Below are 25,217 nucleotides of genomic sequence, written 5' to 3' on the forward strand. Positions count from 1 at the left end.
GGGCAAGTTCCAACATGTGAGTGGCCATCTATTCACTCAGTGTTTGCTGACACCCCTACACCAGAATTCGGATTGAGCACTATATTAGCGGAGTAATTGTTGCACAAGCAGTTGCACTTTCTCAGAGGTGCTGTAAGTGTGCTCACTGTCCCTCCATATTTGCTAGGGTTAGGGTCACAAGACCCCCGTGAATATGGAAAAACCACAAATAACAAAAATACTATGTTTTTACCTGAGAGGACACCTCTCTAGGAATCTCTAGGTCCTCCAGTGCAACTCTGTGGCCAACGTCCGACAGACACTGACCATAGAACTGCACTGGAGGAGCTACAAATGCCTAGTAGAGTATTCTCTCTAGGAATCTCTAGGTCTTTCGGTGCAATGTTTAAAGTTGACCACAGAGTTGCACCGGAGGGCTTAGATATTCCTAGAGAGAACATGTTAATCAAATCTGTGAATAATCAAAGCTGCAAATATGGAGGGATGGGTGTACTTATTTTATGTCTAATTTAAGAAAAATGTAAGCCTTTCTGATAGCCTTTTGGCTGAAGAGTGGAGTATAAATTCTCTATATAACAATAACAACAACAACAACAACAACAATACCTGCTGCCCAGGTGTGCACTAAGTCTGGTCTACATATAAGAAGAGCTGTAGTGACTGGAGCTCCCCCTGGCGGCGGCCAAAAGCGCCTGCAGGGGATCTTTCCTTTCGCAGCCGAGGCGTCGGGTTCGCTGCGGCCGCTAGGGGGCGGTGCAGCCGTTATAGCTGTGACGTGACCACGTGACGTGGGCCCTGGCTCACCCACCAAGAGCAGCTGAAAGAACAGACGCAGCAGCAGCAGCAATAGCAAGTGAATAGGAAGCTGGTCTTTGCTTGCACAGCCCTGAAGAGGAGCAGGAGGAGAAGGGGGCTTTTCAGGCTTCTGTGAGTGGAATGGGGGCCAGGAAGGGGGCTTAGGGCTGGGTGAAAGGGAGGGAATGGCAGCAGCAGCAGCAGCAGCTCCCTCCTCTTTCAGGGTAACTTTTGAACCCAGGGCTGGCAGAGTTTCAGGTCTTCAGGGAGAAAAGCCCTTTGCAGTGGGAGCCCTCTCTGCCTCTGCAAATGCACTCTGCATAGGCTCAGAGGCCCTGCTTTGGAAAGAGAAGCCTTGCTGTGGAAAATATTATCACTGTTGTTATTGCTGTATTATGTTGTTGTTATTTGCTGTATTATATTATTTATTATGTTATTTATTATGCTATTATTTAAGATATTTATGATACTTATTTATATCAGTGTGTTGTTATTATTGTTATCGTTATTATTTGTTATTCAAAGACATATTCCAGCATGTAGGGAGATCTTGTAGCACCTTTGGGACTCACTGAGAGAAAGAAGTTGGCAGCATAAGCTTTCCTAGATTTCAAGCCTACTTCCTCAGATGCATTTAGTGGAGTGGAAGCCAGGGACAGGCATATATAATGTGTGTGTGTGTGTGTAAGGTATATCAGGTCTGTCCCTGGCTTCCACTCCACCAAATGCATCTGAGGAAGTAGACTTTAAATCTATGAAAGCTCATGCTGCCAACTTCTTTCTTTCAGTGAGTCTCAAAGGTGCTACTAGATCACTCTACATATTATTTATTATGTTCTTATTTATTATTATATTTATTAGTATTATTTATATCATTATCTCATTATTATTAATTATGTTTTATTTATTGTAATATTAGTATTGTTCATATTATTATATTATTGTTGGCATCATTATTTATTATGTTATTAATTATATCATTATGATATATATATATTATATATATAATATTATGGTACTATTATTTATTATGATTTAAATATATTATTATTATTATTATTATTATTATTATTATTTATTGCAGTCAGCCCTCCATATTCACTGATTCCATATCCATGGATTCAAGCATCTACAGCATGAAAATACTCAAAAAATATATAAATTCTGAAAAGCAAACCATGCTTTTGCCATTTTACTTAAGGGCCACTATTTTACTCTCCATGGTAACTAATGGGACTTGAGCATCCATGGATTTTGGTATCCATGATTGGGGGTGGGGGTTGGGGTGGTGGTATCTTGGAACCAAATCCCCGTGACCAATGCATATTACTATTACTATTATTATAATTAGAGAGCCAGAGTGATGTTGTGGTTTGAGTGTTGGACTATGACTCTGGAGACCAGGGTTTGATTCCCAGCTCAGCAATTGAAACCCACTGGGTCATCTTGGGCGAATCACTCTCTCCCAGCCTCAGGAGAAGGCGATGGCAAACCTCCTCTGAACAAATCTTGCCAAGAAAACCCCATATATGTTTGCCATAAGTCAGAAATTACTTGAAGGCACACAACAACAAGAAATTTGTTATAATGTTGTTGTTGTTGTTGTTCCTATTAAGACCAGGCTTATATTAGGTCCTGAGGGTGGTTTTTTCCCCTGGGTATAAGTAGGTATGAAATCCAAAGTTACTTTTTGGTGTTGCAACTCTCAGAGTCTGCCCGCTGTGGCTGGCAAATCCTGGGAGATGTAGCCCAAAGAAAGGCAAGTTTTCTAAGCTTGGGTGTAGATCTTCGCATGTAGAACCCTATTGTCTGGCTGGTATTATTTACTGTTCCATGGCACTTTCTTGCTATTGGAATTGGCTATGCTCTGTTGAGTACTTAACCTAATTATTTTTTCTCTTTCTCTTTCTATAGACATACTTTAGATGCTTTTGTTTGTTAAAAAATAGTTTCCAGTAAGTGTGCAAAGATGGGGACCAAGTTCTAAGGAGTTAAACAGGATTTTCTCCAAAGTAAATTATTTCTGTCACAGTGATTTAGTGTCTGTGTGTATGTGCTTAGTGAATACCTATTTGTTGTTGTGTCCCTTCAAGTCGGTCCTGACATGGCCAGCCTAAGGCAAACCTGAGAGCCAGTGTAGCAGAGTGGTTTGAGCACCAGACTACGACTTTGGAGACCAGGGTTCAATTCTCAGCTCGGCCATAAAACCCACTGGGTGACCTTGGGCAAGTCACATACTCTCAGCCTCAGGGGAAGGCAAGGGCAAGCCTCCTCTGAACAAGTCTTGCCAAGTAAACCCCATGATAGGTACACCTTAGGGTTGCCATAAGTTGGAAATAAATTGAAGGCACATAACACCAATAGAGGTGAACCTATCATGGGATTTTCTTGGCAAGATTTGTTCAGAGGAAGATTGCCATGGCCTTCCCCTGAGGCTGAGAGCATGTGGCTTGCCCAAGGTCTAACAAGTCAGTTTTCATGACTGAGGGGGGAATTGAACCCTGGATGCCTGTGTCTTGTCCAACACTGAAACCACTCCACTACGTATATATGTATATAAGTTTAGTAAATGCCTATTTAATGTTTTTGTGTGCCTGCAAGTCAGTTCTGACTTGTGGCAACCTTAGGGCAAACCTATAATGGGGTTTTCCTGGTAAGATTTGTTCAGCATACCTCTTTTTGCTGTTTTCCGAATTGTGTAAGATTCTTAGTTGTGTTGGGGGGTATTTTATTCTGGATTCAGAAGCAGAAGATGGGCCTCTGAACAGAAAGGAGTAGAGTATGGAGAACTAACAGCTTATTTGTTTAGGAGATCCATATCTCACAATTTACTCCATCATGGCACTTCAAATTATATATGTGGAGGTCACATATCACCTATCTAGGCTCTAGCCAGACTCACGCCTATGTGGCTTCAACAAAGCAGCTATCTTTTGATAGCAATTGAAACTGTTTGCTAACTGTTTGAATGAATCTTCCCATTATGTGGAATTGGAGCTGGACTTTAGAGCCCTGTAAACAAAAGCTGGCTCCAGTCCACAATAAGCTTATGACTAGCACATTTTCTCTCTCACGTGCCTTGCTGATGTTAGCTGTTTAGCCATCAGAAACATTGCATGTTGATTGCTGCGTAGAGGAAATCTAGGCCTTAAATACTACGATTTTACAGTTGCATTTTGTGGCAGAACCTTTATGCTCCAAAGCTATCCTGATGGTGTTTCATGGAAGGTATCACTTCCTATATTTTTATTACAGTTTTTGTTATGAACTGTACAGTTTATAACAACTGTACAGTATATATTTGAACTATACAGTTTTCGAACTGCTATCTTGTTATTAATAGGGCTGGCTGAAATCATTTTACTGTTTCAAACAGAAGCATAAAGTATCTAAAGGCAGCCAAGTAATTTTGGTACATAAGATAAAAAATCTCCAAAGCACATCTCTCCATTCTAGATGGCAAAATGCAACAAACTGAATAGCTAGCCAATAGCCACCTTTCATGACAACCAAAATTTGCTGCTTTACCTTGTAGCAGCTTCACTTTGCCCAGGGAGATATCCTAAGCATCAGTGTATTGATTGGACTCCAGCACATTTACTTGCCCCAGAAGGACTTTTGATTTGGAAGGATTTAACTAGTTTAAAATCAAGACAGTAGCCTCAATAAGAAGAAAGTCCTATTGAACTCACTAGGGCTTACTTCTATGTAAAGATGTTTAGAGTCAGGCTGGCCTGCTGAATATTTATAATACCATTTGGGCCTTGAAGAACATGCATCATTGCTACATGTATTAATTTGATATACAGAAATGGTGGTGGATATAGGAGTCTATATTATATACAATCACCCTTCCCAGTCTGCGGACTTGAAATCCACTGACTTCAAAATCCGCGGAGGGGTCACCACCATTAAACTTAACGGGGCACACGCCCCGCATGCACGTGCCCCATTCAAGCCTATGGGGCTTGAATATGAGCAAGTTCCAAGAGGTGACTGTATAATGTCAGTGTCACTGCCAGGGTTAACTGCCTAAAGGCACCTGATCCCATCTTGGCATTGAAACAGGATCACCCCTGTTTAGTATGTGGATGGGAGATTGCCACTGAATAACAGGTGCTGTAGGCTATATTTCAAAGGGAGGAACTGGCAAAATGACTTCTGAATAATCCTTGCCTAAGAAAACCCTATGAAATTCATGAAGTCACCATAAGGCGACAGATGACTTGAAGGCATATACACACATACACATCACTGCCAGGAACACTGTAGAATAAAACTTCTTATGGACTGTAACACTCCAGGTTACTTTCCTGACTCTGACACAAGCTCTGCACACATATGAAAGAAAATAACATAGTAGAGGAGTTTAGCAATGGTACTACTGTTTGGAATTCTAAAAAAATAAGTTCTTTTGATACAGAGATTGGCTTTAAATCTGCAAGTGATGGGAAGCAAATCTGTAGCTGATGGGAAGCTTGGGTTTTACAGTAAGAGAGCAGTCCACTAAACAAATACTTATATATCCTGGAGCATAAAAAGCTTTCATAAGCTTTTCAGTTATTACAGAGAAATGCATAAGCTAGCATATAAGGTGATTTGCTTGGTATTAAGTGCCTTTTGTTTGTATAAGGTTAGAATCCCCAAGTTTCTGGATAATTTAAAAGTTGGTTGTTGCTGTTGTTGTGTGCCTTAAAATCATTTCCAACTTAGGGTGACACTGTCATGGGGTTTTCTTGGCAAGATCTGTCCAGAGGAGGTTTGCCATTGCCTTTGCATGAGGCTGAAAGTATGTGACTTGCCCAAGGTCACCCAGTGGGTTTCAAGACAAAGCAGGGAATCAAATCCTGGTCTACAGAGTCGTAGTCCAACACTCAAACCACTATGTCACATTGACTCAATTTAAAAATTGCCCGGAAATGTACAAATATTGCCTAATTTGGTTTTTCCTGATGTTCTCCATGTTTGTTGGACTTTAGCTTCCATCACCTCCCAGCCTGTATGGCCACTGAGAAGTCATTTGGTTAGGGAAAGCTATGAAGAGTTGCCTTTCATTTTATATCTTCCTTTATTCACATTGTATTCCCATTTGCAGCAATGGAACAACAACAGGATCCAGCTATGGAGGACAATGGGAATGTGAAGGCTATTGAAGAAGAATACAGGAAAGCATTCGTGTTCATTAATAGAGCTTTGAATTCCGATGAATTGGGACAGAAGGAAAAAGCAAGGGATTATTATACACAGGGTCTTAACCACTTGGTCAAAGGAGTTAGCATTCCATCCCAAGGCCCTGAATGCACTGGACCCCACTGGGAATCTGCCAGGCAAATGCAGCAGAAAATGAGAGAGACTCTGCAAAATGTCCATTCTCGCTTAAGTATCCTAAATAATGGTGCACATCCTAACAGTGCTGCAGTGTCTCCTCCTAAAGAGTCACCCAAGTTATATCCAGCAATTCCTCCCAAAGAAAAGCCAGAGAGACCTCCTGTACCAAATTCACTGATAACACCTTCTCAGTCACTTGCAGCAGGTGGAAGTGTTGGATCTACAAGCCAGGCACACATGGGTGTGTTGGATCCTTCAGTACCTAATGAAGCACCCCCTGCTTACACCCCAGAGGCCACCAATGGGCACTACACAGTCTCATATGGGACAGATTCTGGAGAGTTCTCATATGTTGGAGAAGACTACTACACAAAATGCACCCAACCACCTCCAGTTCAGACTTTTGGAGTTGATGCTGATGAACTGATCCTCATTCCCTATGGTGTGCAGATATTTTATGTCACCCCTGATGGGCAAGTTAGTGCCCCCTCATATCCTGGATACCTTCGCATTGTGAAGTTTTTGGACACTGATGCTGCAGTGGCCCAGAATCGCCCCCCTGCTTTCCTTCAGGTAGTATCTAAAGTTCTGCTTGTGTTATGTTCACTGTGTTCTCAAGCTATTGCTGTGTTTGGTAGGGATTTCCACAGGCTGGGAGCAGACATTAAGAAAATCCTGTCTTGCATCATCACCAAATGTCTCTCTGAAGGAGCTAGCATCAACAGAATGGTCTCCTTTGAACATCTCAAAATCTGGGCAGGGGCATAGGTGAGAATGTGGTATCTGAAGTAATCTAGACCCAAATCTTATAGGGTTTTCCTGGGGAAATCCAAGATCATTTGCTTGTCCTGTTTTGGAACAGGGATTTTCAAATTCTGTTTTAGAAATGCTCATTGGAAATTTCTTAGTGAGAAGATTGGAAATGGCAGACAATACAGAAGACAGTCTTTAAAATATGCCTACATTTATTCTAAAGGTGTTGTGAATCACTGGCATAGAATTTTATTTTTATAAGTTAATGGTTGAAGCCTCATGTTCAAGATTCGTGTTCAGGAGGCAAGAGGTCTTAACAACAGTATGATGCTAAGTGATTTTGAAGCTACATTTTGTACAATGAATTTTGTATAATTATGGAAGTAGCCCTGCAAATATGATTTCTCTTCCCTTTGACAACAACACATCAAAAACATTTACAATGGCAGCACATGTTTCAACTGCTTGGTTTGTTTGTACACAGCTACATATATTGTTTCTTTGGCATTTCTTAGTAAACTTGAAATCTCCTATATGCTAATGTATTATTCATTAACAAGGATGGTGTTTAGTTCAAGATGTCCTTTTTGTTTGTTTTTTTCTCTTCCAGGTCTGTGACTGGCTGTATCCTCTTATGTGCAACCAGTCACCTGTCCTCTCCTGTAACACTGGAGTCTACATGTTCCCTGACATGATGTCTCAGGTGTCAGGATCCTATGTGGGAGTAGTGTTATCTTCAGAACTTCCAGCTGCTGACAGAGAACTGTTTGAAGATCTGCTAAAACAGATGTCTGACCTCAGAGTGCAGGTAAACACCAGCATGAAACCATCCGTCAGCAAGCTAATGTAAAGCAAAACAGTGCACAGGTATCAATGGTGCACTGGTGAATCCTTAAATTTTATGTTTCAAGAATTTGGCTGAAAGTTTGTTTCAAGTGTGGTTTTCTGATGGGCAGGGAAGGTGAGGAAAGTAGAATTTACCCACAGGAAAATCTCTTTACATATAGGGGGATACTATTGATATAGTGTAGCAGGAATGCTTTGTCCAGAGCTGTTGCTCATATTAGAACAGAAGCAAGAGAAAACAAAATCTTGTTCTTATAAATATTTTAAAATTATTTTAAAACTATGCATAGTCATACTCTGTGATCAGGAACAGGCAATTTGATTGGTCTACTTAAGAAGTGTAGAGAGGTTTTTTGATGGATTTGACTCCAGCAAACAAATTCTTCCTTAAGAAGATAGGAAAAATAGCTGGTAGATGTCAGAGATGACAAATTTCCAGTTAGATTTTTTATTAAAAAGTAATGAAATTAAAACAGAATACTGAAAAGCGGGGCATGTATAGTTCATGATCTTATTGTATTAAATTAGTGTTTCTATCAAATCAGTTGCCAATCTGATCTTGAAGTTATTTATTCATACATTCCTCAGACACATGGAGAGGTTACTAATGCATGAGTCTACCTGCATGTAGTTCATAAGAACAGAAAATCTCTGCACTGTGTGATATTATTACTTGTTATTGTTGAACAGTGCAGAACAGATGTATTGTTGAGCCTTCATACTTGTGAATCTATTCATGTCCTCGATATGGTACCACAGGTTCCAGGATCCAATGAGGGGGAACGCTCAAGATCTTACAAAGAGCCTTTTGAGGATTTGTTAAAACAGAGACCTGATCTCATAGCCAAGGTAAATTTTAGGGCTATGATTTAAAATGGTGGCTACTTCATACTACAGCTATATATATTAAATTTAACAGAGATTACATTTGTTTTCTGCTATGATTTTTTATGGATTGTTAAATGTATGTGCCACCAGCAAAGAATCAAACATTACATTTAAGCATTGAAAATTCTAGATATATTTCATTTCAAAGCCTGGGGAAGTATTGCTTGGCATTCTATAAACGTATGCCATGTGTACAAAAATAAGCATATAATGCAACTAGGAAGGGATATTTGAAGTATCAGAATATGAGATATGGTATAGATTTCGTTGAACAGTGGTCTAGTGTATAAGTCAGACTCCACGCAAACACCACTTCATATTCAGTTTAGTCTAGCAACCTGAAAAGGAAATTACTTGTTTCACTCAGTTCTTGTATAAACATATTTCATGCTGGAGTGGCACTGTTCATACCAACTGATAAACAGATGATTGGTTTCTGTTTATGTAAATTTGCATTGCCTTGATTCAAATATGACCATCTCAGAATTATAGGCCTGTTTATTGGACTGAGAACCAGTTCTTGGCCCTACACAACCTCATGTTCCCCTCCATATGTTTGCCTTCAAATAAGGTATTACACTGTACCGTAATTGTGTCAACCAGGAGACTTTGTTAACACTACTTATAAACTAGGAGATAGCATTTAAAAACATTTAAATCGCGGAGCCATTTTATTTTGTCAGGAAATATTTAAAAAGGGCTATCATATCACCTCTTAACCTTCTCTTCTCCAGGCTAAACATACCCTGCTACCTAAGTTGTTCCTCATAGGACATGGTTTCTAGACCCTTCACCATTTTAGTTGCCCTCCTTTGGACACGTTCCAGTTTCTCAATGTCCTTTTTGAATTATGGGGCCCAGAAGTGGACACAATATTCCAGGTGGAGCCTGACCAAAGCAGAATACAGTGACACTATTACTTCTCTTGATCTAGACACTATACTTTTATTGATGTAGCCTAAAATTGTGTTGGCCTTTTTAGCTGCCACATCACACTATTGACTCATGTTCAATTTGTGGTCTACTTGGACTCCCAGATCCCTTTCACACGTAGTCTCTTTCAGCCAGATGTCCCCCAACCTATATCTGTGCATTTCATTTTTCCGCCCTAAGTTCAGTACCTTACATTTCTCTGTGTTGAATTTCATTTTGTTAGCTTTGGTCCAGCTTTCTAATCTATTTAGGTCATTTTGAATTTTGATCCTGTCCTCTGGAGTATTAGCTATTCCCCCTAGTTTGGTGTCATCTGCAAATTTGATAAATATGCCCCCAATTCTGTCATCCAAATCATTGATAAAGATGTTGAATAGCTCTGGGCCCAGGACAGAGCCCTGTGGGACCCCACTGGTCACTTCTTTCCAAGATGAAAAGAAGCCATTGTTGAGCACCTTTTGGGTTCGGCCAGTAAACCAATTACAAATCCATGTAACAGTTACCTTGTCTAGCCCACATTTTGCAAGCTTGTTTGCAAGAATGTCATGGGAAACCTTGTCAAAGGCCTTACTGAAATCAAGATATACTATATCCACAGCTGAATGTCATGGTAATAGTTGTGACATATATCACTGAACGTCATGGTAATAGTTTTGACATAAACAACTAGCACAATAAAATTATACTTTTAAATTACAATATCATATGCATAGCCTAAATATATTTACATATACATAGTTTCATGTGCTTGAAGTGAAAATTTGGTAAAATGTTATGTTTTTAAAGAAAACTTTTGAAATTTGAAATCTTAATTTTAAAAAAGCCAAAACCTTGGGCATCTCCTTTCCCACTGAGTCTAACACCATCTCACTCACACCATCTCTTCAGCATTTTAATGGGACACAGGTGAATCCCACAGCCTGTTTCTGCCAAAAGGCAGGTGTTTGAAGAGCAGTGGTGTGGCCCCCACTTAGGGTGCTACCTGGTGCAGTCTGCAACCCCCAAATGATTCTACTGGAGTTCTCTAAGGGCTGAAGCATTTGGGCCAAAAAGAATGGTCAGAGGCTGCTCCGGCCCCAATTGGCCCAGGACCACAGCAACCCGATGGCATGCTCCCGATTAAATCTGTTCCTTTTGCCAGTGGCTTCAGGCCACCTTAAGTGGCCTTGGAGTGGCTACGTCCCCAAAGTGGCCAGAGAAGCCACTCATTTTTGACTTGTCTGTTTCAGAACTTAGAATGCTGGATATTTAGCTTTTTGCAGTTAGCTCCTTTTGTGTGTGTGTGAGAGGTGGGAGAACTGTCACATTCTGGATTGTAAGATGTTGCATTAGACATATAACCAAATAAATTCAGTATAGTGTAAGCTAGCTAATGTCTGCAACTAATTTTAAAAACAAATATTACAATTGATCTGGTAACCTCTTGATGATGATACAGGTTACTAGCAACTATATATTAATGGCGTGACTTAACAAATTTGATTGATCTTTGTTTTGAGCTCTGGATTACCAAATACCTATTTCTGTTTCACAGTGACACACTTAAGGAGCTCATAGTGGATTAATCAGAAATATATGCCGTTTACTTAGGCGGGTTATAGACCGCCGCTTTGCGGCGGTCTCCCGCCGGCGCCATTTGCTCCGTGAGGGAGCCGCAGCAGTCACACTGCGCGGCTCCCGCGCGGAGCAAAAAAGAAGCTCCATTTTGGAGCTTCTTTTTGCAGCGCCTCTATGACATCACGAGGCGCCTGGGTCGGACTCGCAACGTCATAGACGCCGCGCGACGTCCGGACGCACAGCGTCCGATACGTAAAGATGGCGGTGCCCATATGAACAGGGCGCCGCCATCTTGTACGTATTCTATACGTACTAGGGTTAGGGGGGTGCGGAAGCACCGCCCCTTCCTAACCCTAGTACGTATAGAATACGTACTAAATGGCGGTGTGTAACCCGCCTTAGATTTGGCTCCTGCTGTTCACATGAGTGTGAGCTATTTTTATCTGATATCTAAGTATATTAGGCAATAAGTGCAAATGGGATGGCAACCCAGAATTTCTAGGAAACGGAACAAGTATTATTTTTTTACTTGTCTACTGTAGTGACTACTGTATCACACCAAGGAATTTACCACAAAATGTCTTTGTTTTATGAACCTTTCATGGAAGATTTCAAGTTATAATGTGAGAATGTTACATTCTAATGAAAAATCTTTGTGTTGCTGCTTAATTGAAGTTATTAGCCAAAATCCAATGGACAGTCTCAACTAGAGTAGCCCCACTGAGTCAGTGTGATTTGCATAAATGTTGACTTACATTTCACCATTAGATTCATTGAGTATTATTAGTTGGGACTAATAATTTCTTTTAGGACTTTACATAAAGCAAAGAGCTTGTATCTGAGCTGAAATTTACTCGTGTCAAATTAATAAAGCCATTTGAAAGCTGTGATTGTGTAAATCTATGATAATAACTTGATAGACACACATATACTCCTTCTGTTTATAATAATATAGGCTATTGCCAAAAATAAGATATTTTCATTACTTATCTCTGTCCATCTTTATTGTTGTTGTCTCTTTAACTGTGGTTCCTAATCCCAAATCTTTTGCTGGTAGTTGGCTGCCCTCTGTAACAATAATGAAACACCATCACATGTTCAACCTTATCCTGTTCCTGGCTGTGCCAGTGTGCAAACCGCCAGAAAGAAATGAAATGAATACAGTTGTATTGTTTGTAAATTCAAAAGGGAAAAACATGTAAGAGTACAACCACCCATGTTTCCACCCATCCCCTCAGAAAAGCTTCCTCCTTTCAGTCCTGTTTTATTGAACAAAGAGATGCTATGTGTGAGCACTTAAGGATACTGAATGGTGGAGGAAATGGGCTTCCCCTTGAACTGAAAGTGAGGGGGAGAACCTAAGGCACCAGTATGCATCTTTACATATAGTCTGCCTTTACACTTGAAAAAAAGAAACACCAAGGGGAATAATAAAAATGTAAGATACTAATTTTTGAAAAAATGGTCCCAATAAACTAAGTATCTAAATTAATCAGAACAAAAGAAATCTTTATGAAAAAGTAACTGGGTAACTCCACTGAGAAAGCAAGCTTGGCGTAGTGGTTTGAGCATTGATCTATGACTCCAAAGTCCAGGGTTCGATTCCTCATTCAGCCATGAAACCTACTGATTGACACTGGACAAGTCACATATTCTCATCCTCAGGGGAAGGCAGTGGCAAACTTCCTTGGAAGAAACCTTGCCAATAAAATCCCATGATAGGTTCATCTTTGGGTTGCCATAAGTTGGAAACAAACTGAACACACAACAACAAAGGTGAACCTATCATGGGGTTTTCTTGGCAAGATTTGTTCAGAGAGGTTATTTACTGTTATTTATTGGAGATTATTTACTGTTCTTATTCTTGCCATTACAATTGGCTGTGCCCTGTTGAGTACTTAACATAATTATTTTGCAGCCTCTTTATATGGGCTGTTTAGATATATTTCAGATGCTTTTGTTTGTTAAAAAATAGTTTCCATTAAGTGTAAAGATGGGGCCAAGTTATAATGAGTTCAGCAGGATTTTCTCAGAAGTAACGCATTTCAGTAATAATGATTTAGTGTCTGTGTGTATGTGCCTAGTAAATGCCTATTTGTTGTTGTTATTGTGTGCCTTCAAGTCATTCCTGACTTATGGCAACTCTAAGGCAAACCTGAGAACCAGTGATTGGACTATGACACTGGAGACGGGTTTGATTCCCAGCTCAGCCATGAAACCCATTGGGTAGCCTTTGGCAAGTCAAAGAAGAGCAATGAGAAACCTTCTCTGAACAAATGTTGCCAAGAAAACCTCTTGATAGGTTCTCCTTAGGGTCACCCTAAGTAAGAAACAACTTGAAGGCACACAGCAAAAACAAAACAACCCCACTGAGCTTCCAAAATGGAACATTTCTAGAACAGAAAGAAGTTACATTCCCGGACTAACCCTCCAGCGTCCCTTGGTTCTGGCATCTAGAAGCCAATAGGGTAACAGGAACTAGATTAACATTCCTGTTTGTATAAATTAACATAGGGTTATGTAGCCAAAGATGCCATGTCATAATCACTGTAGATGTGCTACAACTGAGCAAAAAACAAAAACAAAACCTCAGCCTACTATCTAGGAAAAGGTAACTGAACCCTTTAGTTCTTGAAAAGTATATCAGTGCTCATGTTTCAGGCAAAAAGATAGCAGAGCATGTAAATCAGGTGCCTCACTTCTCCCAATTTAAGTCAAATTTAGTAGCTTGAACACAAAGTAGAACAGTATTATGGTCACAATATCAATTTCTTTGTTAGATAACTTGGGTAACTACCTCACTGCTTTCCTTGACTTTTACACTCACTGTCTGATTTTCATGGATATGTATTTTCATCTTTTTAGCCAGCAGAGGCTTCAAGTGATGTCATTAACCTCAGCCACACTGTACCTGTTCAACCAGTGCCTGAAGAGAGGGAGCGAGAATTACCTGACTGGAGTGAGAAAATAGCCCATGGAATCTTATCAGGTATCCTCTGAATTGGAACAGTTCAGGCTCAATGTGGTCTCTTTTTATTAAGGGAGTGTGATAATATTTCCCATCCTAAGAGTGTAACTGCTAATACTACACTTGATCTTAGCCAAAAGGCCGAGAAGCTGCTAATAGACTGACTGCAAACACTTCTGCAAACAGAACTGTTTAGAATTCACATGACAGGAAAGCACACACAGGGAAAGAGAAAGTACACACTGTGTTCTCTGACAGTACTTTTGTTTGGCACTGGGGTGGGACCAAAAAACTGCTGTGTTACACAGATTAGATTATTAACATAGATTTGACCTATAAATTTGGGACATATATGATATTAAGAAGGTTTGTTTGCAGATCCTAGGGACCACAGTGGCAATTAAGGAAGGATGTGACCTCCATGTTACTTGGATCCCAAACCATTTTTACCTTTTTGAAATGAATAATTTATGTCATTCAGCAAATTCAAGGATAACTGGGTAGTTGTAATTTAAAACCTAGCTTTTTTGCACCATTCAGACTGCAGTTGGGAGGGAGGTGTAATGTTTTTGAGTGCTTTGCCACATAAAGTGTTACCTCTGTGAAGTAAAACTGCTAATCTGCTTTGTTTGCTTAATAAACATAAAACTGTATGTGAAAGCTCTTAAAAAATAAGATGTGCCAGCCATCTGATGTGGTACAGTCCATAATTTTACTGTTTCCTTTTGGGTAATGAATAGAACCACTGTAAAGCTACACAGTATAAACCTACCTGCTATTTTTGCTGCTTTCTGACTGTATGTCCTCGGTGTTTGTAAGCAAATCTTAATGTTTGTTTTATCAGTCTTTGGCTGGAACAAGTATTTAGCATTGCTCTTCTATCCCAGTTCCTAAGCCCACCTGGCAATTGCACAGTCTTTTCCAGACCTACTAAATGTGTAATTAGTAGTATGCTCTGGTACAATACTGTAGAATCAGTATACTAGGGCATGAGGAACACCAAGGTGATATTGCAAATCTTCCAATAACTACATTATGGGAAGGCATGATACTGCTGTGGGACCTCAATCCCAGGCAGAAAGACTATCTCATGTGATTGCTACTGCCTTTCCAAGCCTTAAAAGGGCAAAAGATCTAGAACAATACTGTGGTACTCTGCTCTCAGGAGATAAGCTGGGCTTTATGGTTGATTCCAAGGTATCTGATGAGAACCTAGTTTATTAGGTTGGTTCTCAAAAAAGTTATATCATGGTAAATAGGTTCTTCTTTAGTTCTTTTATGTATAAAATTAAAGTATTTTTAACCCATGTATATATTAACAGATCACAGGATAGGGTGCAATCAATAAACATGTCAGAACACATTAGCAATTCAAGCAGAACTAAATCAGCAACTCGCCACATAGGAAATCAAGCCATGCTCTCATTAAGCTCAGAATGTTTGTGTCAACAGGCAGATTTTAATATGCTACCAAAATAAGGCTGATACAAACTCCAGTTGAGCCTCTAAGGGGAAGGCATTCTACAACCGGAGAACTACAGCCAAGAAAGCCCTTACCTGGATCTCCGTTTAGTGTACTGTGCCCAAGTCAGGGACACAACTCTACCCTCAGCAGGCCCATTCTTTAATTATTAGTGAGGCATTTTTCCTGTGTTCACTTCAGCAGCACATATACTTAATAATTAGTGAGGCATTTTTCCAAATATCTAGGTCCCAACACATTTGGGGTTTTGAAAGTCCTTAAAGTAGAATGGTTAAATGGGACATACAGCCATGCAGCCTCCCAAGCTCCTCATTCACAGTAGAACTTCACAGATTCCTTAGAACAGGTGTTGTTTTAGGTAAGTAGGGCAGAGATCTTTCTCTTATGAGTGTAGCCGGCTCTTCTTAGATCAAGTCTCTCTCAAGACAAGCAAAGACTTGTTATCTTTACAGTATCTCTGCTGCTTGAAGAAGTTGGGATTGTGCCTATGTGAAATTATATAGGAGAGGCAAAATTATGTGAGCTTGCTATTCCTTTTCATTTTTGTATACTAAGATGGGTCTGTGTTTGCTGAACAGAAATACTATCCAAAGTTCTCGATTGAATCCCAATTTTGAGGAAATGACACAGTATAGATGAGGAGGAGGAGGACTTCTAGTGCCACTATACCAGTTAGTCTTGTTTTTGTTTTTCTATAGGAGCATCTTGGGTGAGCTGGGGACTGGTCAAAGGAGCAGAATATACTGGCAAAGCAATCCATAAAGGAGCTTCAAAACTAAGGGAGCACATTCAGCCAGAAGAAAAACCTGTGGAAGTCAATCCAACCATGGCAAAGGGGCTACATGTAGCAAAGCAAGCTACTGGGGGAGCTGTGAAAGTTAGCCAGTTCTTAGGTAAGATGTGGAAATTCACCTTGTCAAAAGTTATGAGAACTTAATGGACACTATTTCTTCAGTATTTCCTTCTTTTTAAAAAGGACATGAACTAACTTTTTTCTTTAACTAAAACCAAAAGAACTTTTGAAAGGAAAGTGGAAGTACTCCACCATATGACCTAATTTGAACATGGTGTGTGAGAGACCACAGACAGATTATTTTACATCTATAGCACAGGACCATTTGTGGCAATTCCCACTGGGAGATTAAGGGGCTAAACAGACTTTGGAGCAGCATCCTGTTGCCCCTTTCCTTGCTGGATCAGGGCCACAGCAACTACATGCTGTGGCCTGATCCAGCATTTTTCCAGCCCTAAAAAGAACGGTAAAAGGCTGCTCCTTTTGGAGTCGGAAAAAGGGTGCCTTTGCTGCCACGGCAGCACTTCTTTTGGTGTGAGTCATCTGGATGCTGCGCCAAAGGAGCGCTGTGATTCCTCTCGCCATATGGGTGGGTGGTCAGTGTGACGGCGACTGGGGAGTGGAGTTGGGACCTGTGGCTGCCACCACCACCACCCCTTCTGCCATGAGGCTGGCCTTAAATGCCAGTCTGATCAGCCCCTAAATCTCTCAAGTCTCAGTAGCATGCTACAGTCCACAGTAGATGCTTTCTCACAAACATATTTTATTTAGCATATTTTAGTCCATTTCAATCCTTTCTTTCATTGGGAATGTCATGGTATTAGATATATAAGTTGTCCCACTTTACACTTGCATTGGACCTGTGTGGTATATTACCATGAGACTTTGCTAGTGGCATAAGGCCACTTGCTGAGCTTCAGAGCTAAGAAGGATTTGAAGAAGCTTACTCTTGCCTTAATCTTGCATGCAGATGCCTGAAAGTTACATGGAACAGGATGGTTTCAATCATACTCTTAAAATGGCTGGACATTTCTGTAGTAAAAGTTGGACTGTATCCAGCCTAATATTGTTTACTTGAACTGTTGATATCTAGTGAAGTCATGTGACCTTTCAAACTGGAGATGCCAGGAACTCAACATGGGGTCATTGTTTTATACCTCTGAGCTATGGTCTTTTGCCCTGTTAAAACTAGGATGGAAAAGAAAGTGATCTCTAATCATTTTTTAATTGAGGAAGCTTTTTAGCATCAAGTCTGATAGGAACAACATTTGTTCTGTTAGTAAGCAAAAATAACGATATCCTGTTTGTGTAGCTTTAATTTTATGGACTGTGTTAAGAACTTGGATATATTTCTGCTGAAATGTTGCAATATCTGCTGTTAAACTCATCTGGTAACATTGCTAGAGGCTCAACAGAACTCTGAAAAGCTCAACTATCTAACTAGAAATTTAAAATGTAAAAGGCAATATTTTTTCCCTTTTAGTTGAAGGTATATGTTCTATAGCAAGTTGTGTTGGAAAAGAGTTAGCCCCTCACGTCAAGAAGCATGGAAGCAAACTGGTTCCAGAGTCCCTTAAGAAAGACAAGGATGGAAAGTCTACTTTCGATGGAGCTCTAGTTGTAGCAGCAAGTGGAGTCCAAGGTAGTTTAAAATAAATTTTCCATTTAGACTTGCACTAAACTTTGTTTGTTCAAAGCTTTCTTGTTCTAATAAACTGCCAACTCTTGCAGGGTTTTCTACAATATGGCAAGGTTTAGAAAGCGCTGCAAAATGCATTGCTCACAACGTTTCTAAGGAGACAGTGCAGACTGTCAAGTATAAGTAAGTTAACTTTTTTCTCTCTGATTTGCTATCAGTTGTGATGTTACATGAATGCTTGGAAGTTTTGACCTCCCCACCCACTGAATCCTGTCATACAATAAAAACACTATGTTTTAGTTGGAGCCAGTTAAAACTTACTTTCCTGCAGCCTCTCTTTCCAAGCACATGTGTTCTCAGATATGTTGCAGTACCAGAAGTGACCTGGATTGGGAGGAAAACACTCCAGGAGTGTGTGCCTTTTCAGAATGATGGAATTTGCCAGCCTAGCTTTATATATTATTAAAACGGAATATCCAACTCCTTTTTTCTGTGTAACAAGCACAACTGTTTTTTTAAAAAAAAACATTGCTGTCACTGTCATGTAAATGTCAGGCAGGATGCAGTAGGTGACTTTATGCCCTATTCTTATCTAAATCAGTTTTCCATTGAACAAATATTTCCCAGTTTATATTAGTTTAACTTAGTGAAGCCTGAAAATGTTGCTAGCTTGGTTCAGTGTAAATAATGAAACCTATGGATTTCAGTGCTAAGAATGAGTTGTGTTGAGGAAAACTTTTGTAACAGCATTATTTCACAGTTTTGAATGATAATCTGAATAGTAGGGAGGACACAGTGTTTGTGAGTAAACATGGCATGGAAGTGAAGAAGCCTTAGAATAACTTTGGTGCAGCAGATAAAATAAAATCTGGTTTCGAATGTTTTTCAAAGGTCAAATCTCTGACTCAAAGAGGAGAGTTTTGAAACACGAGGCTTTTGTACAATATAACTCACATTAATCTTTGTTCTTATTTTAGATTTAAAAATAGCAGAAATCAAGATGAGCCTTCAGTGGTCACTATGAATGAAAAGCAATAAGTAACTTGCAGCTATCTACAACTAACAATTATTTCTATATCTTTCAAGTATTCACCCCATTCCTATCTGTACAACTCTAAAAATGATATGTAATTTGTAATGAAATGAAAGGCCTTTTTTTTTTCAACAAGGGGAGTTACGCCAAAAAATCATGAATATCAGTTTGATTAGCATTTTTGAATTGATGCCAAATTACAGGGACAGACAAATTACAGGTATATCACATTCTTTTTGTGTATCAAAAGAAGCTCTTTTTTATTTCAGTGAGTGAATCTCTGTCCATACATATACATGTATTGCATTGGGGGGGGAAATGGCAACATTTGTAATAAACCAAATGTAGCTACAGTAGTTTCCACCATGATTGATCTATCATCTCAAAACATATTACTAGTATAAATTTAAATAGTATTATCAGTTGGGTAACAGGAACGTTAAATAAACACCTTTGATAGTACAGTTGGCCCTTCTTATACACGGATTTTTTATACACGGATTTAAGCATACACGGTTTGAAAATGTTCCAAAAAAGTATAAATTTACCTTGATGTTCCATTTTTTATTAGGGACACCATTTTGCTATGTCATTATACTTAATGGGACTTGAGCATACACGGATTTTGTTATACACGGGGGATCTTGGAACCAAACCCCAGCATATAACAAGGATCCACTGTATATGGCACACAAGCTCAAAATGTAATTTAGTCAACTGTCCAAAAGAGAATACCTTGCTGCATTTCACAAGTAGGAATCATGGAGGCCTCCAGATGTTGCTGAACTGCCCAAATTCAATATCATTGGCTATACAATCCACCCTCTGTATCAGTGGGGCTTTGGTTCTGAATCCCCACCCCCGTGGATACAGTGGAACCTCACCATAGGCGGGCGCGCCATACGCGGCCTTGAGCATATGTGCTTAAGCCGCGGCACGCGGGACGGAAGGGGCGGCGCGTCCCATTCAGTTGAATGGGCGCACGTGCCTGTTGCGCCACATGCGCGCCCGTTGCACCCCACACACCTCCGCGCCGCTGTGCACGAGCCCCATTGTTTACAATGGGGCTCGAGCATAGGCGGAAATCGCCATATGCGGCGGGATCCGGAACAGATCCCCCGTGTATGGCGAGGTTCCACTGTACTAAAATTGTGGGACCTCAAGTCCCATTATTGTCAATGGATGCTGATGTGTGTTTGCACTGGGGTTGGGGCCATAGGCAGATACTCCAATCTGTGGATGGCTAGCCTGGCAATATGGAGGATCAGCAGTACTGGCTGGGCCTGGTGAGAGCTGCACTCGACAACATCTAGAGGACTACACTGTGTCCACTCTTGTTGTGATTCAGGCTACTAGTTCACGGGCAAAATAATATGCTTTGGGTATTTATTTATTATTTATTTAATTTCTATCCTGCCTTTCTCCCAGAAGGGACCCAAGGCAGCTTACAATAACAATTCTAAACACATATTGCCATATAACATCAGCTAAAACAATATAAAATTATAAACATTAAAACCACAATAATATCACAATACCCATCCCATGACTAGACATTAAAAGCCTGCCTGAACAGAGCTTGGACGAGCAAGTTATATGTTACTTATATGAAGTCCATTATTCTCATTTTGTAAAATAACTTCGCTTAATAGCTTGGAATATTGGTGTTTAGAACACCAGGACAGAAGAAGACTAATATCAGTCCTCTTGCTGCTAAATCTCAGAGGTCTAAATCTAATTATTATTCCCAACTGGAGGGAATCTTAAATCACTGGTAACCTGGTGAATCAACACTTGTGTAAATTCCATTGATTCAGTGGATTTGCTCAAGACCAGTGACTATTTAGGTCAAAGCTTCTACACAGACTTCATTTTTCTTGAATTGTTTGCTGAGGTTAGTATAGTTAACTGTCCAGCCTTATGCCTGCTCACAGCTATTTCTTGTTTTGGATAACGGAGCCCTGTCAGTAATGTTAACTGGTACATTAACCATTCTGAACTACTTAAAATACCTTCTTTTTCTTTTTCTTGCATTGCTACCATACATTTCAGTTTTTGGTTTTGAACAATAGTTAAAGTATCTGAATTTCTTACCACTACTGGAGTACAGTATACAGTTCCAAGATGGGGTGAATACTCTGCTGTTACTTCTGACTCTGCTCAAATCATTTCTGTTATCTTTTAATTATGGTGTTTATGATTTACTACTTCTGGTAAAAAAAATCAAACTAAAAATATTTTGCAGTCCAATTAATTTGATAATCTATGTTGTACTTTAGCAGATTATAAGACAGTTACATTGTCAAATGGAAATTCTAAGGACTATCATCCAGCTTTCTTCAGATTTAATACATGTACTGCAATGGGCCTTTTGCTACTGGATTGGATTGAATTTTAGGCTGTATCCATACTGCAAAAATAATCCACTTTAATGGCCCTTGCTCAATGCTATAGGATTGTGGGAATTGTAGTTTTGTCAGACATTTATTCTCCTCTGTTAGAGCACTCTAATGCTACAACAAACTACAAATCCCAGGATTCCATAGCAGTGAGCCATAGCAATTATAGTAGTGTCACTGGATTATTTCTGCAGTGTGGATGCAGCCCAAGTCATGCTTAGGGAACATTCAGTGAAATCAGTGGGACTTAAGTTAATCATCATTAATTTAAAACCTATTCTTCTGAAGCCTAATGATCATTTGGATCTAACCCACTCAATCTAAGAGCTGGACTCTTCTGACAACAAATGTTGTCATCTGTAACAGCAAGTTTTCAATATTTTGGCTTCAAACTGCAGACCTGGTGGCGCAGTGGTTAAATGCCTGTACTGCAGCCATTTACTCAAAACCACAAGGTTGCGAGTTCAAGACCAGCAAAAGGGCCCAAGCTCGACTCAGGCTTGCATCCTTCCGAGGTCGCTAAAATGAGTACCCAGACTGTTGGGGGCAAATTAGCTTACGTGCTAATTAGCTTACTTGCTGTTCACCGCTATGATCTTTGGAATAGCGGTATATAAATAAAAAAACAAAAACAGACCTGGAAGACTGGCAGAGGATCGTAACATCATCATAGTCTTTTTCCATCATAGTTTGTCTTCCTCAGTTTAGTTAAGAGATAGTTAACTACCATGGTAACTTTTAAAATTAGTTGTTTGTATTTTACTATAAATGTCATCTGTCTAGATTACCACAAAGTAACATGTGAATAAACCTTACATAACTGGACTGTAAGAGAGCCAGTTTGGGGTAATTTGAACATTGGGCTGTGACTTTGGAGACCAAGATTTTAATCCCCACTCAGTCATGGAAACCTACTAGGTGACCTTGCGCAAGTCACACTGTCTCAGTCTTAGAAGGAGGCAAAGACAAACCCCTCTGACTAAGCCCTGCCAAGAAAACTCTGTGATAAGTTTGCCTTAGTCACCATAAATCAGAAATGACTTGAAGGGGCACAACACTGAAGCTAAGGTGTGATCTTCCATGATAGCTATTGACAGCTAAAACACTTCTTCAAATAATATATCACCACTGGCGTGGGCTCTAATAATTAATTCTCCTAAATCAAGGAAGCAAGTGATCATTTATATAAGAAAAAGAATTGCAAGAGCATCTTAATTAAGAAACATGCAAGATAACCAGGAGGTTGAAATGAGCCCTTTCTAGTCACTTTTTGTACACTTAAATTTAAGTACGCACAACGAACTTTAGTAGTGGACATCTGTTCCATTACACTGTGTAAAATAATTTCCCTTAACCTGTTATGGCACAATAGCATGTTATAACAAAGTTCATTGATTAATTTAAAGAATTGAATTTTCTCAGCAAAAGTTTTTAAAATAATTTGTTAATCCATTACATATGATGTATTGGGCACGGGACTTTTAAATTCATCTTTTTCATGAGGTATACATACATGGCATAACAAGATTTTGCCTTAAGAGGTTCAGCAAAATCTCACATACTGCTTAACCTTGGAAATCTGGGGGGAACAAAGCTTTTGATCTTGCTGCCATCTGTGAGCACCACTTTTGAGGGCTGTAACTAAAAAGACTGAGCAAAAACTGATTGTCAAAAGCAAAGGAGAAAAGGGCATTCTTTCAATCTGGGGCAGATTAGCAGCCAACTACAATTAAGGTTGTACTTCTCTTTCTGTGTCTCTTCTGTACTCTTTGATTTCAGGTTTTTCAAATGAATGTTGAGCAGCCGCTTGGGAATTGGGGTGTGCTTAGAACAATGTTCTTTGCGGTACAAAAACATTTGAAATTTGTATTGATATCTTCTTTACTTGCATTTAGGTATGGGGATGATGCTGGCCATGCTACAGACAATGCAGTGAGTTCTGCCATCAATGTTGGTGTGACAGCTTTTAATATTGACCATATTGGAATCAAAGCAGTAGTGAAGAAGACTGCAAAGGAAACAGGCCATGCTGTGTTGGATGAATATAAAATTAAAGATGAATCTAAACCTATAGAGAAAAGAGAGAAAAAAGATGATGGACGTTGAAAATACTGTGAAAGAATTGCCCTAAGCCTCAATGTATGGTGTAACTTATTTAAAGAAAAGATCAATTGTTTAATAGATGTCTTATTTTTCTAACTCTACAATCTTCCTACACTTAATTTATCATACTTGACACCTATCCTCTTCTGAAATGAACGGTTTAATGTATCCATCACTCCAGTATTGGTGTTAAGACCTAGATAATAGAAGTGACTTTGCAATAGCATTAAATTTGCACAAGAGAGAGTCATGATTTATTTTTCCTTCAAGTTAAAGTAGAAAATTAGAATTTGGCTTCAGCTGTGGTGGGACTATTTTTGTACCTATAGTTAGAGACAAACAATATTGTAATAACTAACCTAATTTTAATATTTTCTGAAATGGAACTATCTGATCAAATAGTATATAGTCAAATTTTACACAAACAACTAAGTTAGTATGTTTTCCCTATAATTTACTTACATGCAAACCAAAGATTGAAATGCCACTGTTTCTGAAGCAGTAACACAGTACTGCCAACCAAACTTCATGAAATCCTGGATTTTATGCTTAGGTGTAAATTTAATCTCATTGTGGAGTAGTTGGCATTATCCAGAATATCTGTGGGCACAGATTTTTCTTTGCAAATTGATACTCCATCAAAGAAAATCTTGAGCTCTCTGCATAAAAGCTTTGGTTGTGCTTTGTATTTGGTATAAGATGACCCTACTGAAACCGTATCCTTGAAAAGCATATAGTACTTAGGAGTGAATCTTGTTGCCTTCTGATGTAATGTGGTGCATTTCACATATTGGGTATTAGGCTTTGCTCCACTTCAGAATGTAAGATAAAAGTTCAGCTGCTATTAAGATGGAGATCTAACACTTTTCACTGTATTTGCTTCAGATTTTGACATTACACTCACTGTGAGGTTTGTATTGTGAACACTACAGAAACTGTAGTGTTTATTTAACCTACAGCAGCAACACATCCATTAGTTAAAGAGCTAACCACTTTGAAAGTGTGATGGATTTAAAACTTTAAATAAACTTAAGATGCATACTTTGTCTACGTGCATTTTTATTTGAATGGAAAAGATGCAGTGAGAATCAATTGAGGATGTAAGGATATTATGAAGGGTTTGGCATTTCATTTTTTGTATGCGAAGTTAAATATCTTTGCTAGTAAGACTGCGCCTGTGTCAATATGTACTATTATCATAGGGTTTTTTAAAAATAATAAGCTATCCTTTTGACTGCTTGCCAAGGCCTATTAAGGCTCTTGCCAACTATAGGAATTGATCTATAACGAACCTAGGGTAAAATGTAGCTGTGTAACAACAGGTCTTTAACTGCAATTGTTACAAAATAACACAAAAATCTGAGAAACCTAATGTTCTGAATTTTATCTGCAATTCAAATGATTTGTTGCTGATTTTCTACAGTAATGTATAACTTGAGAAGAGCAGCATTTAAAAAGAACATACTGTAGAAAGGTGTGCTCATAGCAGATGTAGCTTTCTAACCATGCAACAGAAAGAGAAGTAGGAAATAAAGCAGAGGTAATGGTTATTGTCCTAGACAGAAAAACAGTTTGGCTGGAGGGTCCTTCTCCAAATAGTGAAAGTGTGCGTATTAAAACCTAGTCTTGCGGAGTGGAGAATGGATGGCTTTTTCTTCTTTCTGCATGCAAACTTTCTCTCCCTCTCTCTCATTCAGAC

General features: G+C 39.3%; 1 protein-coding gene across 3 annotated transcripts; it reads left to right on the forward strand.

Annotated features, from left to right (window-relative positions):
- The first annotated feature begins 826 nt into the window (after positions 1–826).
- Positions 827–24,559, forward strand: SPART (spartin). Of its 3 annotated transcripts, XM_089512501.1 has the most exons (10): positions 827–927; positions 5,891–6,696; positions 7,487–7,684; positions 8,482–8,571; positions 13,966–14,089; positions 16,250–16,444; positions 17,828–17,986; positions 18,076–18,166; positions 18,961–19,021; positions 23,311–23,399. In XM_089512501.1, the coding sequence occupies exons 2-9, from the start codon at positions 5,893–5,895 to the stop codon at positions 19,019–19,021; spliced, it is 1,722 nt and encodes a 573-aa protein (XP_089368627.1). In that variant the 5' UTR covers positions 827–927; positions 5,891–5,892; the 3' UTR covers positions 23,311–23,399. The 3 variants fall into 3 exon arrangements, with proteins under 3 accessions (XP_089368627.1, XP_089368625.1, XP_089368626.1); XM_089512499.1 differs by lacking the exon at positions 18,961–19,021 and having other exon boundaries at positions 23,311–24,559; XM_089512500.1 differs by lacking the exons at positions 8,482–8,571; positions 18,961–19,021 and having other exon boundaries at positions 23,311–24,559.
- The last annotated feature ends 658 nt before the right edge of the window (positions 24,560–25,217 follow it).

Source organism: Sceloporus occidentalis, unplaced genomic scaffold (assembly GCF_023333645.1).
Source record: "Sceloporus occidentalis isolate IW3139 unplaced genomic scaffold, rSceOcc1.0.p SCAF_2, whole genome shotgun sequence".
Classification (NCBI taxonomy): domain Eukaryota; kingdom Metazoa; phylum Chordata; class Lepidosauria; order Squamata; family Phrynosomatidae; genus Sceloporus; species Sceloporus occidentalis.

Excerpts from the sequence above, each read along its gene's own strand:
- SPART (XM_089512499.1), top strand. The coding sequence starts at position 5,893 with ATGGAACAACAACAGGATCCAGCTATGGAGGACAATGGGAATGTGAAG. Across the intron at positions 7,685-8,481 it reads TGTCTGACCTCAGAGTGCAG|GTTCCAGGATCCAATGAGGG; the intron begins GTAAACACCAGC and ends ATGGTACCACAG. Across the intron at positions 14,090-16,249 it reads AGCCCATGGAATCTTATCAG|GAGCATCTTGGGTGAGCTGG; the intron begins GTATCCTCTGAA and ends GTTTTTCTATAG.